Source organism: Gadus chalcogrammus, chromosome 13 (genome assembly GCF_026213295.1).
Source record: "Gadus chalcogrammus isolate NIFS_2021 chromosome 13, NIFS_Gcha_1.0, whole genome shotgun sequence".
Classification (NCBI taxonomy): Eukaryota; Metazoa; Chordata; class Actinopteri; order Gadiformes; family Gadidae; genus Gadus; species Gadus chalcogrammus.
This window is the reverse complement of record NC_079424.1, coordinates 9,505,829-9,519,412: the sequence shown is the minus strand read 5'-3', so window position 1 is coordinate 9,519,412 and position 13,584 is coordinate 9,505,829. Positions and strand designations below refer to the sequence as shown.

Sequence of the window (13,584 nt, the reverse complement as noted above, 5' to 3'; positions counted from 1 at the left end):
GTGTGTGTGTGTGTGTGTGTGTGTGTGGGACTGACACTGGCCAGGACTGATATCTGGAACTCTTTCCAGCAGCGTAATCCTCGGTCATCAATCATTTATGGCTCCTGTTTGATTAATGAAGCTAAACTGGAAGGCAACCACATGCGCAGACTCTGAACAACCACGCTTGGTTGGGGTCATCATATGGCTGTACTGGTCAGCTGAACCTGATTGGCTGTTCAATTCCATTTCAACACTGACATCTTTTCCCCCATCCTATGATCCCCGGTCCCCCTTGGGGCATAAATGTTCTTTACATTATCTTATCTCATCTTATCTCTCAGAATCATCGACTAGAATCGGCAGTTCACACACTTTCACACATCATCATATACATGAATGGGAGCACGCTGAGGGAGTCAGTCATGGAATGTGAGGACGTCAACTACTGCAGAGATAACGTGTTCCCTGATGGACTTTTTACTGCCTTTATCACTTAATCTCTGTCATCAAAGTACCAGAGTGCCAGAGATAACAAGAACAAAGTTTTATTTCTGGTGCCACGCACCATAGTGTCTTTGTTTCGATATGATGAAATTCTGGGCTGCCTGGGCTGTATGTGTGTGTTTGTGAGCGTGTGTGTGCAGGTGGGTTTTCGTGTGTGTGGTGCACATGTTTGTTTTTTCCAGAATCTGACCATGGAGAGATATGAATGGAACAGAAGATTCCACCCTTGTTGTTTTCCTTGGAATTCCGAATCGATCCTGTTGTGACATCACAACAGCGACATTTGAACCCAGAGTTGAACCTGCCCTACCAGGCAAATAAAGCACTAACAACCTGTCCACGCCCGTTGTCTATGAGCAAATGCAATGTGCTATGAGGAAAATCTTCTTCTGAACATATCTGCATTGTCATTTGTTTGGTGTGTCAATTGTCATACTTCTGGCAGAGACTGGTCTGTCAGGTTCTGTCTGTTGAGAATGTGTGTGTGGGTATGTGCCTGTGTGTCTGTGTGTGCTTTGTTGTGTGTGTGTATCATGTATCACGTGTTTCATGAAAATATGGTTATATACACGGGTATATTTTCAAGGGTAAATAATATTATACAATATTTTTTTATTATATTTATATATTTTATTTTATATTCGCTCTTGCACTCTCGCTCCCTCTCTCTCTCCCTCTATATATATATATATATATAGAGAGAGAGAGAGAGAGAGAGAGAGAGAGAGAGAGAGAGAGAGAGAGAGAGAGAGAGAGAGAGAGGGTATATATATATATATATATATATATATATAGAGAGATGTGCTCTATATATATAGTTTGCTTTACATTTATAATATATTATGTAATCAGTTAATTTGACCATGCATTATACTGTACAAATATAATTGGACAATAGTAGACTGACCAGGTTTGTGCAAGCAGGTGAAACCTAACCTTGTGACATTTGTGAAAGGTGTTTTCTTGCCTGCCAAAGGAACAGCAGCGTTAAGACAAACATGTTACATATGTAACATCACATCTCAGTCTCTTGGTAAGACTGTTTAACAAGGACTTTAATCAATTTCAATCAATCAACACATTGATCAATTATATATATATAGAGTATACGAGTATTAGAGTAGAGTGGAGAAGATAGTATTCGAGTTCGGTAGAGTTAAGACCAGAGAACAGAAAGAGTGCATAATATTTATTTAAAATATTTGTTTCCTCTTCAGAGGGTTCAAATTACCCCCATTAGATCAGAGGCAGAATAATAAATACAGATGTCATAGAAAAATACATTTAAACACAAAATAATGACACAAACAGGATCCTCAAACATATATAGACGTCTTGCCTACCCCTGCTTTCGGCCACTACCAACAGTCGCCGACACAGCCCCACTGCTGGGAAGCACCAATTCGATTGGTGATTGGGAATCAAGTAATTCAACAACTCATCACTATGTACCGAAGGATGTGCGTTTATATATAACTTAGTAATAACTTACTTTCATACAGTGTCCTTATAAAGACCCAAATATGCTCAACTTAAGAGCAATATATTAAATAAGTGATAAAATATGGGAAGTTATATAGATAAAGGCACAACGGGAATGAAATTGCACTTCCAACTGATGACTTATAAACTCTTAAACTGACTAACTAATCACAGTAATATTTATCTCATAGAAAAATAAAGCCTCTTGTTCGCTTGGCTAAAAGTTCTGGCCTGGATTGCTGGCATTCTACACACACTGTTCTAGAAGGTTCGAGGGCAGTGTATTCCAGAACTCCCCCCCAGCCCCTCTCTCCTCTACATCTGTTCAACCCGCTCCTGCAGCAGGTCCAGCTGCCTTGCCACCTCCCCGGGCAGGTCGTCGTTGACCTGCGTGGCAAAGTAGCTCCTCACCGCCTCCACCTCTTTCCTCCAGAACTCCTGGTCCAGGGAGAAGAGCTGCTGCAGGTCCACGGGCTCGGCCAGACCCTCCAGGTTCAGGGAGTCCTCGGCGGGCAGGTAGCCCACGGCGGAGGTCTCGGCCCCGGCCTCCCCGTCCAGCCGGCGGAACATCCAGTCCAGCACGCGGATGTTGTCCCCGAAGCCGGGCCACAGGAAGCCCGCGCTGGGGCTCTTGCGGAACCAGTTGACGTGGAAGATCTTGGGCAGCTTGGCGCCGGGACGCTCCGCCATGCTCAGCCAGTGGGACAGGTAGTGGCCGAAGTTGTAGCCGAAGAACGGCCGCATGGCGAAGGGGTCGTGCATGATCTCTTTACCTGGGGGGGATGCAGGGAGGGGGGTTTGGTTAGGAGGATGAGATGTGATATGATGCAACAATTTGTTTTTATGTTTTGCATTGTATGACACTGTCATAGTGCAAGGTGTCCCCTGCGATGTGCGGGGGTGTTATAAATATTACTGGGTATTGGAATGGGCTATGATGCATTGACAGGTTTGAAAAACATGCACGTGTCTTGGTATGTCTAATTGTATGTTATTGTTTGTCGTAATGTCCTGTTCTTTGTGCGTCACTGTGCAACATTGCGTAGCTATAAATCACAGCGGAGTTATAGTCTGTTAGTTTGTGCTGGTGTGTGTTGTGAGTGTCAGAGTTGTTTACCTTTGTGTTCTGCTGCCGCCGTGGCCTCTGACCTCATCGCAGCACCAACGAACACCCCGTGTTGCCACGAGAACGCCTCATAGACCAGAGGAACCCCTGGAGAGAGAGAGAGAGAGGGCGAGAGAGAGAAAGAGAGAAAGAGAGTTAACGAATGACTATTATTATTTTATTACGGCAATTTCCGTCAGCAATTTAATTTAACTGTATGTGCTTGGCTAAAGCCTAACCCTTTTATATTGATTCAGTTATATTATATTCTAATCTATTGCGTTCCATTTGATTATATTCTACTCTATTCGGTTCTAGTCAGTTCTGTTGAATTCTAGTAATCTAACTTCTACTGCCATCTATTCTTATCTGTTCGGTTCCTCTCTGTGTTCCCTGGGCTGCTCACCCTGGGGGCGGCGGCCTCCGAAGATGATGGCCTGGATGGGGACGCCCTCCGGGGACTCCCACTGGGGGTCGATGATGGGACACTGGTCGGCCGGAGTGCAGAAGCGGGAGTTAGGGTGAGCACTGGGCTCTCCTGTAGGGGGGGGGGGGGGGGGGGGGGGGAGAAAGAAAATAGGTCAAATAAAGTTACCCTGATTGCTCTGTGGCAGATTTGAGATTAGAAAATATATACTTATGTAAAAAAGTATAATATTTGTCTGTTCATGACTCTCACCATCGCTAGGGCTCCAGGGCTGGTTCTTCCAGGAAGTGAGGGTCACCCCCTCGGCCAGGGATTGGTCCATGCCTTCCCAGTACACGCCCCCGTCGCTGGTCTCCGCCACGTTGGTGAAGAGGGTGTTCTTGACGATGGTTGCCATGGCGTTGGGGTTGGTCTTGATGGAGGTGCCTGGGGCGACCCCGAAGAAGCCGTTCTCAGGGTTGATGGCCCGCAGGTTGCCTAGCAACCGTGACAATGAAGAAGAAGGTGTTGGGTTTCATAAGCTTTTCTTTGATACCGCTTGCATTGGAAGAGTCAACACTGCTAAACGCCCTTATCACATCGGCAGCGCCTCATTCTGTCAACAGAGTTTTTCAAAGAGTTTCTCAAATTTCCACAAATTAAAGATGTTGTAGGTAAGGATTAAGAGCTATTATTTTAGTGTAATTAGCTAGCAATGGGCCAGCAATTCATCAGCCACTAGTGAGTGAAATATCTCAGAGAATTTCTGTTTCTAGTGGACCTTGCCACTCGGGGGAGAGAACCAAGAACCAGAACAAACCCTCACCTTGCTCATCAAACTTCATCCAGGCGATGTCGTCCCCGACACACTCCACCTTCCAGCCGGGCAGGGTGGGGCAGAGCATGGCCAGGTTGGTCTTCCCGCAGGCGCTGGGGAACGCGGCCGCCATGTACTTCTTCTGGCCTGCCGGGTTGGTGACGCCCAGGATCTGACCAGAGGGGAGGGGGGAAGAGACGGTCAGGGAGGGGGTACAATGGGATCCTATGTGGGGCCACCTGTGTGTCTGCGACGCGTGGTGTGTGGTACATGCTGTGTGTTGTGTGGTCTGTGACATGTGGTGCATTAGGTGTGTGTGTGTGTGTGTGTGTGTGTGTGTGTGTGTGTGTACCAGCATGTGCTCGGCCAGCCAGCCCTCCTCCTTGGCGAGGCGGGAGGCGATGCGCAGGGCGAAGCATTTCTTCCCCAGCAGGGAGTTCCCGCCGTAGCCGCTGCCGAACGACACGATCTCCCGCCGGTCGGGCACGTGGGCGACCAAGGTCTGCTCCGGGTTACACGGCCAGTTATTAACCAGGGGCTCTGAGAGAGAGAGAGAGAGAGAGAGAGAGAGAGAGAGAGAGAGAGAGAGAGAGAGAGAGAGAGAGAGAGAGAGAGAGAGAGAGAGAGAGAGAGAGAGAGAGAGAGAGAGAGAGAGAGAGAGAGAGAGAGAGAGAGAGAGAGAGAGAGAGAGAGAGAGAGAGAGAGAGAGAGAGAGAGAGAGAGAGAGAGAGAGAGAGAGACTTTGGGTTATTCGATATCGATGAAACTGCAGGAACAAACTAAACAAAGACTTTAATGACAGACATTTCTGAATAAGGATTGGAGGTAAATTAAGATTAAGGTAAATAAAGACACATCAAGGTTGGCTTTACTTTATTATGAATATAATATATTATCATTCCCACCACAAATGAAGAACACTTGCCTTGGGCTTTATTTGTGCTTTATCAGAACAACAACACATTCCCCGTCCCAGGAGAACCATCTAATCTCTTCGTATTTATCTCATCAGTTGTTCACTTAAGTCTCCGGAGAACTTACTCTTCAGAGGCAGGGGGCAGCCCACGGAGTGCAAGCAGCGGACGAACTCCCCCGCTCCCAGGGCGGTTAGTACGGCCCGGCCCATGCGGGTCATAACCCTCATGCTAGCCACCACATAGGGGGAGTCGGTCAGCTCCACTCCGATCTTGGACAGGGGGGATCCAACCGGTCCCATGCTGTAGGGGATAACATACATGGTACGACCTGGGAGAGAGGAAGAGGAACAGGGGTCAGAGGTCAGACAGGGGGGAGGGTAGAAAGAGCCAACAGATCCAAAATGGAGGCTGAAGGTCAACGCTTCTGTTCCATTGCTGCTGTTGCTGCTGCTAACAAAGCAGCTTTTCAAAATAAAGCAATAATAACATGTAACTGATGAGTCATTAATAAAACATGCCATGAAAGAACAGAGGGGAACCGTCAGGTCCCTAGATATTCAAATGGTATTTTATTAATTCATTATTTGACAATCAACATCTAAAAAATTGTTTCTGAAGAAATAAACCATTCAAAACGGCCTATCCAATCTGTCTTGGAACGTGAAGGGTAAAATGAAAGACACTCCCTATTTCAACCGATCAGAATAAAATAACGTAACCGCTAGCGAGGAAACATTGTTTCTGATTGTCATCTAGGGTTGTTATTATCTAGAGTTAAAAACAGACCAAACATGAGCTGAAATTGGTTCAGAAAAGCAAAGCCTTTGAAAGGCATTTCAACTCGACAAACTATCTCGATACCACGGGATGACGGAATCAGCAAGGGGCAAAACCTTTACTGTTGGTGTTTGATTTTTCTGCAATTATTCGTACCGCTTCCCGGCCCGTTGTCTATACATATGTCTCTATATTCTACCGAAGCGCACACACAGCTTGTGTGAGGATACGTTGATTGTTGTTTCAGAGCTGGAATTTGTAACAGGTAACTTTATACATAATAAAGTAATATAGAGAGGACACAGTAAACGATGATAGTGGATTGCATTTTTTGTGACGGGCAAGGGGGGGGGGGGGGGGGGGGGGTGCTCAGAGGATCAATGGTTCGCTTCTTTGAAAGAAGAACCGAAAGCTAACGTCCAATTTCAGTTCAACACCACCACTATAAGGGTCAAGTTAAAAGGGACGATACCGATAACATTTCCGATTATTCAGTAATATTAGTGAAAACATTTGGCCTTAGTGTAGGCGCAGAGTGACGCCATCACAGGAGGGGGGGGGGGGGGGTGGTTCTACCTTTCATGCAGCCGGGGAAGCGCTGGCCCATGGCCTTGTCAAACTCTGCCGGGGACATCCAGCGTCCCAGCTGGCTGACCCCGCCCCCCACGGGGCTGGGGACGGTGTCCCTCTGGTCCGGCGTCACGATCACCGTCTTACTCTCCACCCGGGCCACGTCAAGGGGGTCTGTACGGGCTAACCAGCTGGGGGGGGGGGAGAGAATAAGGGAGTTCAGTGTGTGTTAGCCTACAGGAACACCCTGATTTCTCTCTCTCTCTCCTTCTCTCTCTACTGAGCCCTGCTGGGCCTACCAGTTGTGGTATTTGCGGAGCTTCTTGATCGTGCCCTGCTCCTCGAGCTGGCTCAGGATGGCCTGGTTCTCCTCCTCGGAGCCGTCACAGATGTGGACCGATTCGGGCTGGCACAGCGTGGCGTTAACCTCCACGAAGGCCCGGACCACGGCGCTCAGATCCCCCAGGTCTCCGTACACCACCTTGGGGCTCGCCTGCCCCTGGGGCTGCAGCTGAGGAGGCATGGTCGCTCCTTGGGTTGAGGCGGAGACAGAGAGAGAGAGAGAGAGAGAGAGAAATGGAGGAGTGGATGGAAAACAAGAAGTCTGGAGGTGAGAAGGAGAGGGGGACAAGGAAGAGAGGAAAGATTAAAAAAAGAGACATGGGAGGAAACACAAAACACATGCGGGTTTAGGCCATCAAACATGGATGCTAAAGAAAACCAAAACAGCGTTATTGTATTATGATTTGTATGTGTGTATTGTATTATTGTCGTTCAAAGACTTATTGTCGCCCTATTGTAGAATATAGTTTTCGATGAATGCGTACGGCTACATTATTGACACAGCCTCTTTACTACCTCTTATACTACTTTCATTGATTTTCACATTGTTTAACAGGCAGTGTCTCAAGCGACGACTTCGTAAACAACTGACGCAACACCTGATGGAGGCGCAATTTCTTTCCGAGAGCAAGCTGCTTTTCTCTGGAAACGACTCATTAAAAATACATCCCCACAAATAAAACACCGGCATTCAAACATTGAACGCATACACCTTATACGACTGGCTTTCAAGGAGATCCCCAACATCCACACACCATCCATTCCCCATGATGCCTTAAGTGGCGTATAATTCCAAATACTACGTTGTAAACTGTTTAAAATGAAAAATTTCGAAACAACTTACCCTAAGTGTCTCGTTGTTCTGCTGTCAGGCGCTTCTCGTCGTCATCAATGTGGATCTGTTTCAGAACAGAAGAAGCTGTCTCTGTGGCAGGTTGACTGACGAACTCTCTCCGTTCCTTTTTATACCCGGGGACATACCATAGTGGTGAAGGAGGGGGAGAGGAGGCGGAAGAGAGAGGGAGGGGGAGGGATGGGAGGCTCGTCAGGTCAGGATATTTGCTTGAACCATCCGTGAAGCTTATCACAAGAAGAAAAACAAGAGCCGCTCAGTAGTACTTTGCGGTGAATCATTAAATGGCGGAGCCGACGTCATTAAAGGGGTTCACGTCCGACGTTCAGGTTGTTCTCTGACTTTGCAAATAGTTGTTGCGGTTATCAACGCACACACACGCACACACGCACACGCACACGCACACACACACACACACACACACACACACACACACACACACACACACACACACACACACACACACACACACACACACACATACATACATACATCGCCAACTTGGGTGAAAGCATATAATAATACTCCAACAGACCCTCTCATAGCGCGTGCCTGGTGGCTGATATTGGCAATGGCTACTGCTGGAAGCTGTTCCTCCGGAGTTCAGGTCAACCTCTGATCCCTCTCTCACCCAGCACCTGTTGTACAATCGCACCCGGAGCCCATACTCTCCTCGCCCACTTGTGAATGCCTTATAACCAATAGCAAATAGTTTCCATTAAAATGCTTCACAAACATACTGGGACATAATCAGCATTAACTCTGTTAAATGCATCTATCCAAGTTTAGTGCTCATGTATGAATTTGTGTATTTTATATTAACACTTGCAATGGTCAGTTGGTTATTCTGACCCTAGTGGAACATTTAATTCCATTATAAAAAGGGAAATATTTCAAACTCAGTTATAATATCTTTTAATAAATAAAAGTAGTGCTACTGTTGTGGTATGGGGTCAATTCCAATCAGCACTTTCAATCATTGTCATCGTCTATTGTACTATTTTGTTCCCTTATAGCTCCTATTATCTGTCATTATTGTTGTCCGATAGCTGTTGAAAGGATTATGATTTGATAAAAAACTGTCTGAAGTTGTCATTGTTAGGTTCTAAGCATTTAACTCTTTAAATGTCCTTCACTTTTTAATGATTCTGCTTGACTTTGTGACTCTCATTGACTAAAATACATACGACACAACGACAAAAATGGAAAAAACTTTAGCATCTGCAAGGCTTTATTAGGCCTACAGGTTAGGCTACAGAAGTTCCATGTGGTAAGGCTTTTGGGAGATATATGGCTGTATTAAATTGAGCAAGCAATTAAACAGCGTCCAGATAGCCTCTGACGTTTCAGATTAAAGCTGGCAGACACCAATCATCGTACACCATTTCTTCCAAACTGTTGTCTGGGTTTGTCAGCTTATCCTCAAAAGATTGAGATAACTGTTTAGGAAAGGGACAATTCTTAGCAGGCCTATTACTTTCTAGGATATCTTGCTCATGTTTCCTAATGTGTTGCTTTGTTGTAAGGACGTTATACAATATATTATGGAACAAATTAAGATTAGGTAAACGGGCACATAATTATTGTACTTCCCATGGCAGCCCTCGGTTTGAGGGCTATCAAATGTTTCAGAACAACAAGATTCAATGACAACTTTAGTAATCTTATGATTACTTCATAAAAGTTGGATAATTTACAATGCACGAGAGGACATTCGGTCCTAAATTGATGGGGAATGGTTTAACCTAGCATTTTAAGTGCTTGGCACTTAAAATTCATATCTTATATGAATATCTTAAATGTACCGACAGCGATAAATTGTTGTTACTCTTTCTTTTGACAAATGTACTTATTGTAAGTCGCTTTGGATAAAATCATTTGCTAAATTCCCTAAATGTAAATGTCAATGATTGCCTCACTCATTTTTCGAATTCAAGCAAAATATTCATAAAATATACATTTCCATTGTTCTCTAGGACCATGACATAAAAACTCAACAGCCCACCCATGATGTGAATGAATAACCAGAAATATATCAACCATCAGAAGTCTTAGCTAGATAACCTACAATGTTCCAGTGTTTGTGTGTTGGATATGTATGTATGTATGTATGTATGTATGTATGTATGTATGTATGTATGTATGTATGTATGTATGTATGTATGTATGTATGTATGTATGTATGAATGAAGGTATGTATGTATGTATGCATGCATGCATGCATGCATGTATGTATGTATGCATGTATGAATGAAGGTATATCTATGTGTGTATGTGTGCATGTATGCGTGTATGTATGTATGTATGTATGTATGTATGTATGTATGTATGTATGTATGTATGTGTGTGTATATGTATGTATGTATGTATGTATGTATGTATGTATGTATGTGTGTATGTATGTATGCGTGTATGCATGTATGCATGTATGTATGTATGTATGTATGTATGTATCTATCATACATACATGCATACATACATACATACATACATACATACATACATACATAATGTATGTATGTATGTATGTATGTATGTATGTATGTATGTATGTATGTATGCAAGTGTATATGTATGCAGGCCACTGGAAGGACAGGCGGTGCTGTCTCCATTGATTAGCGATAAGAGGTCATTAAATGTCAGTAAATAGAGAAGGTCTCAGACAGGATTTAAACTGTTATGTAACTCTGCAGATTTTTGGCTCACTTGAAGGGTTACCAGGGGTAACAGGGATAATTTCTTAAGAGATCTTCAAATAATACAAGGAAAGGTGACACAGACTTCATAAGACATTGCGTGCCTGGCACATGAAGAGATCATTGGTAAACAATGTGAGAGCTGTGTTTTAGCTGTCGTTAATGGTTTATCCTCGTAGCTGACAGCCAACAAGCAGAAAAACATGTTTTCATCTCTGCGTTCATTGCTGACACATTTTGAAAAGTGAAAGGTCACACGTTGGAACTGAACAAGTACATTTTAACCATTATCAGCATGGGCTCTGACACAATGATGATTTCAGAAGACATATTACAGTCATATTAACTGCTGTTACTAGAGTCCAGAATATAACACATGAGGCATAATTCATAATGTCACACACCTACTTTATTTATTATATTATAGGTAACAACTACATGTTTAGTTTGGTAAATAAAAAAATCCCTTTTAAGTCCTTTAACAGACTCAGTGTTTCCCCTACCATTGTTCAGGCCTGGCGGGCCGCCAGGCCAACGAGCGCCCCCGCCAGGCCAACAACCGGCCAAAAAAATGAAAAAGAGAAAAAAAAAAAAAAAAATGTTTTTTTTTTTTTTATTATTATTTTTTTTATTATTATTATTAGCCATAATATCATAACCATCCACGCTCACCACCAGCTATCTCAATATGTATTGGTGCTTTATGCTCCTGTACATGAAATTAGTTTACATGAAATCAACTTTGTTTTTAGAAAAACACTGTTCAGCGTTTCCCACACATTGACGAGACTATGGGCATGATAAAAAAATTTTTTTATCGTTTTTTCTTTACCTTATTGCTCAGACGAAGTTTGAAGACATACAACCCCCCCCCCCCCCCGGTCAACAATCGCCCCCCCCCGGTCAACAATCGCCCCCCCCCCCCCCCCCCCCGGTCAACAATCGCTCCATACCTCTCCCCCCCCCCCGTCCAACAAATACCAACAAATACTCTAGCATCCCGTGAAAAATGTATAACAAATCACACTATCAGCTCTTACCACCGGGCCTAAAAAAAATTCTAGGGGAAACACTGAGACTGATTTATCCAGAGCAACTCACAGTGAATCCAGTTACATGTCATCAAGGAGCATGTCATTATGGGTTAGGGCTTCTTGCTCAAGGATGCCTACAGGTCAGTCAGTGTACATTGGGGATCAAAGTGAAACACAATAACCACGACATGTTCCTGTTTGCATTGCAGAGACTAACGTCATATTCTGAAACTCTATTCCCATGGTGTGATGTCATTCAAGGTTATAAGGTCACCCCTATCTAGCAAACATCCACTAGTACAGGACAGGTCATAGTACCCAGAACACGGATGTAAACCATTGACTGGGGGGGGGGGGGTAGTTTGTTACAATACCTTATGTTGTGTGTTACAGTACAGCATGTGTTAGTGTGTTGTTTGTTACAATACAGTGTGTTTTGTGTTACAGTACAGTATGGATTAAAATGGGTTCCCAGGCCTCAGTCTAAGACGTCAGGAGGGCGTGGGTCAGCTGGTGGTGGTCAACCTGGAATCTCTACTGCAGAAGTAACACACATGCACATACGCAAGCAAAGAAATTGACACACAGAGCATTGATACTGAGTACCTGTACTCATGTCTGTGTGTGTGTGTGTGTGTGTGTGTGTGTGTGTGTGTGTGTGTGTGTGTGTGTGTGTGTGTGTGTGTGTGTGTGTGTGTGTGTGTGTGTGTGTGTGTGTGTGTGTGTGTGTGTGTGTGTGTGTGTGTGTGTTGGGGGGGGGGGGTTGTATTAGAATGAATGAGAGGGAGATTTTATGTAGGATGAGGCTTAATAGATGTTAAAAAATGTAGGCCTATGCAATCTAGCAATGGGAACTGCAACTGTGGTATATGTGCAAATAACCTGACAACGCGTAAAAAAAAAAAAATGCAATAACGCCATCGTGTGTTTTTCCTTAACAAATACACTTAAAGGGGTAGTTCGGAATTTTGGACATAGGGCCTGATTCCCAAGTGAGCTTTGGTATTCTTTTTCACTGGAGACAGTTTTCAACCCATTTCATTCAGTCTTTCTAGTTGCAGAGTTCGCTGGTGCTAGGCTAGCGCACGTCAACGGGCAATGCTAGCCTGCTATTAAAAACAGTGTTACCCACTCCACAGTACACCCGAGGTAAATCAATTATAACGCCAGACTATAGATTTAAATGTCTGTGTTGATAGAATAATGTTAGAAATAAAACTAACCTTGCATCGCATGAATCATCGAGGGACTACTTTCTCAGCAGAAGCGGAATTTTACTATGCGCCGGTTAGTTTTGTAACCGAATCACGACAGAAGAACGTAAACAGAGAAGCGTGGGACAGAAGCGCAATTGAACGACAAGGCCACATGGTGGTTCAGTGTGCTTTTAGAAATTGTAGAAATATACGCTACAGATGGGCACCACAAAGTTTCCACCAATTTCCAGTGCGAGATCCAGGAAGGACTGTGGCTTGTTGCTGCTGGCTTGGACATCAAAACACCGGCTCATACATGTACGGTTGGTTGGATACAACAAATTCCTCATAATCGTCTTCAAAAGCAAATGCATCGCTAAGTCCTCCAAACGTGGCCATATCTTGTTAATTGAATACGCTAATAGAATTCCTTCGTTCACTGTACTCTGCGTTCGTAGCAATGACAGCGGCAGGTAAAGGTAACCTAGGTATCAGTCCGCCGCTGCCGTAGCCTACTACCAGGAATATAACACTGCTGCTGTGACCCAGCAATTCCCTCAAAATGCAATGCAATGCAAGGTTGGTTTTATTTCTAAAAATTGTCTATAAACAGACATTAAAATTTATAGTCTGTCGTTATAATTGATTTACCTCGGGTGTACTGTGGAGTGGGTAACACTGTTTTTAATAGCAGGCTAGCATTGCCCGTTGACGTGAGCTAGCTAGCACGAGCGAACTCTGCAACTAGAAAGACTGAAAACTGTCTCCAGTGATAAAGAATACCAAAGCTCACTTGGGAATCAGGCCCTATGTCCAAAATTCCGAACTACCCCTTTAATTCACAAATGAAAACATGACTTACTTCTACCACCAGGGCGCGACAGAAGCAGGTGAACTCTGTGT

At 44.2% G+C, this 13,584-nt stretch overlaps 1 protein-coding gene across 1 annotated transcript; it reads right to left on the bottom strand.

The window, feature by feature from the left end:
• Nucleotides 1–1,601: 1,601 nt before the first annotated feature.
• Nucleotides 1,602–13,583, bottom strand: pck1 (phosphoenolpyruvate carboxykinase 1 (soluble)). The gene is made up of 11 exons (XM_056606882.1): nucleotides 13,544–13,583; nucleotides 7,747–7,861; nucleotides 6,860–7,164; nucleotides 6,567–6,751; nucleotides 5,338–5,541; nucleotides 4,649–4,836; nucleotides 4,306–4,468; nucleotides 3,753–3,977; nucleotides 3,480–3,611; nucleotides 3,086–3,181; nucleotides 1,602–2,741 (listed from the first exon to the last, which is right to left on the bottom strand). The coding sequence occupies exons 3-11, from the start codon at nucleotides 7,081–7,083 to the stop codon at nucleotides 2,284–2,286; spliced, it is 1,875 nt and encodes a 624-aa protein (XP_056462857.1). The 5' UTR covers nucleotides 7,084–7,164; nucleotides 7,747–7,861; nucleotides 13,544–13,583; the 3' UTR covers nucleotides 1,602–2,283.
• Between the last annotated feature and the right edge of the window lies 1 nt (nucleotide 13,584).

Coding starts and splice junctions, on each gene's coding strand:
- pck1 (XM_056606882.1), bottom strand. CDS start 7,083: ATGCCTCCTCAGCTGCAGCCCCAGGGGCAGGCGAGCCCCAAGGTGGTG. Junction 5,542..6,566: donor CTTCCCCGGCTGCATGAAAG/GTAGAACCACCC, acceptor CCTCTCTCCCAG/GTCGTACCATGTATGTTATC. Junction 3,182..3,479: donor CGGAGGCCGCCGCCCCCAGG/GTGAGCAGCCCA, acceptor CTCTCTCTCCAG/GGGTTCCTCTGGTCTATGAG.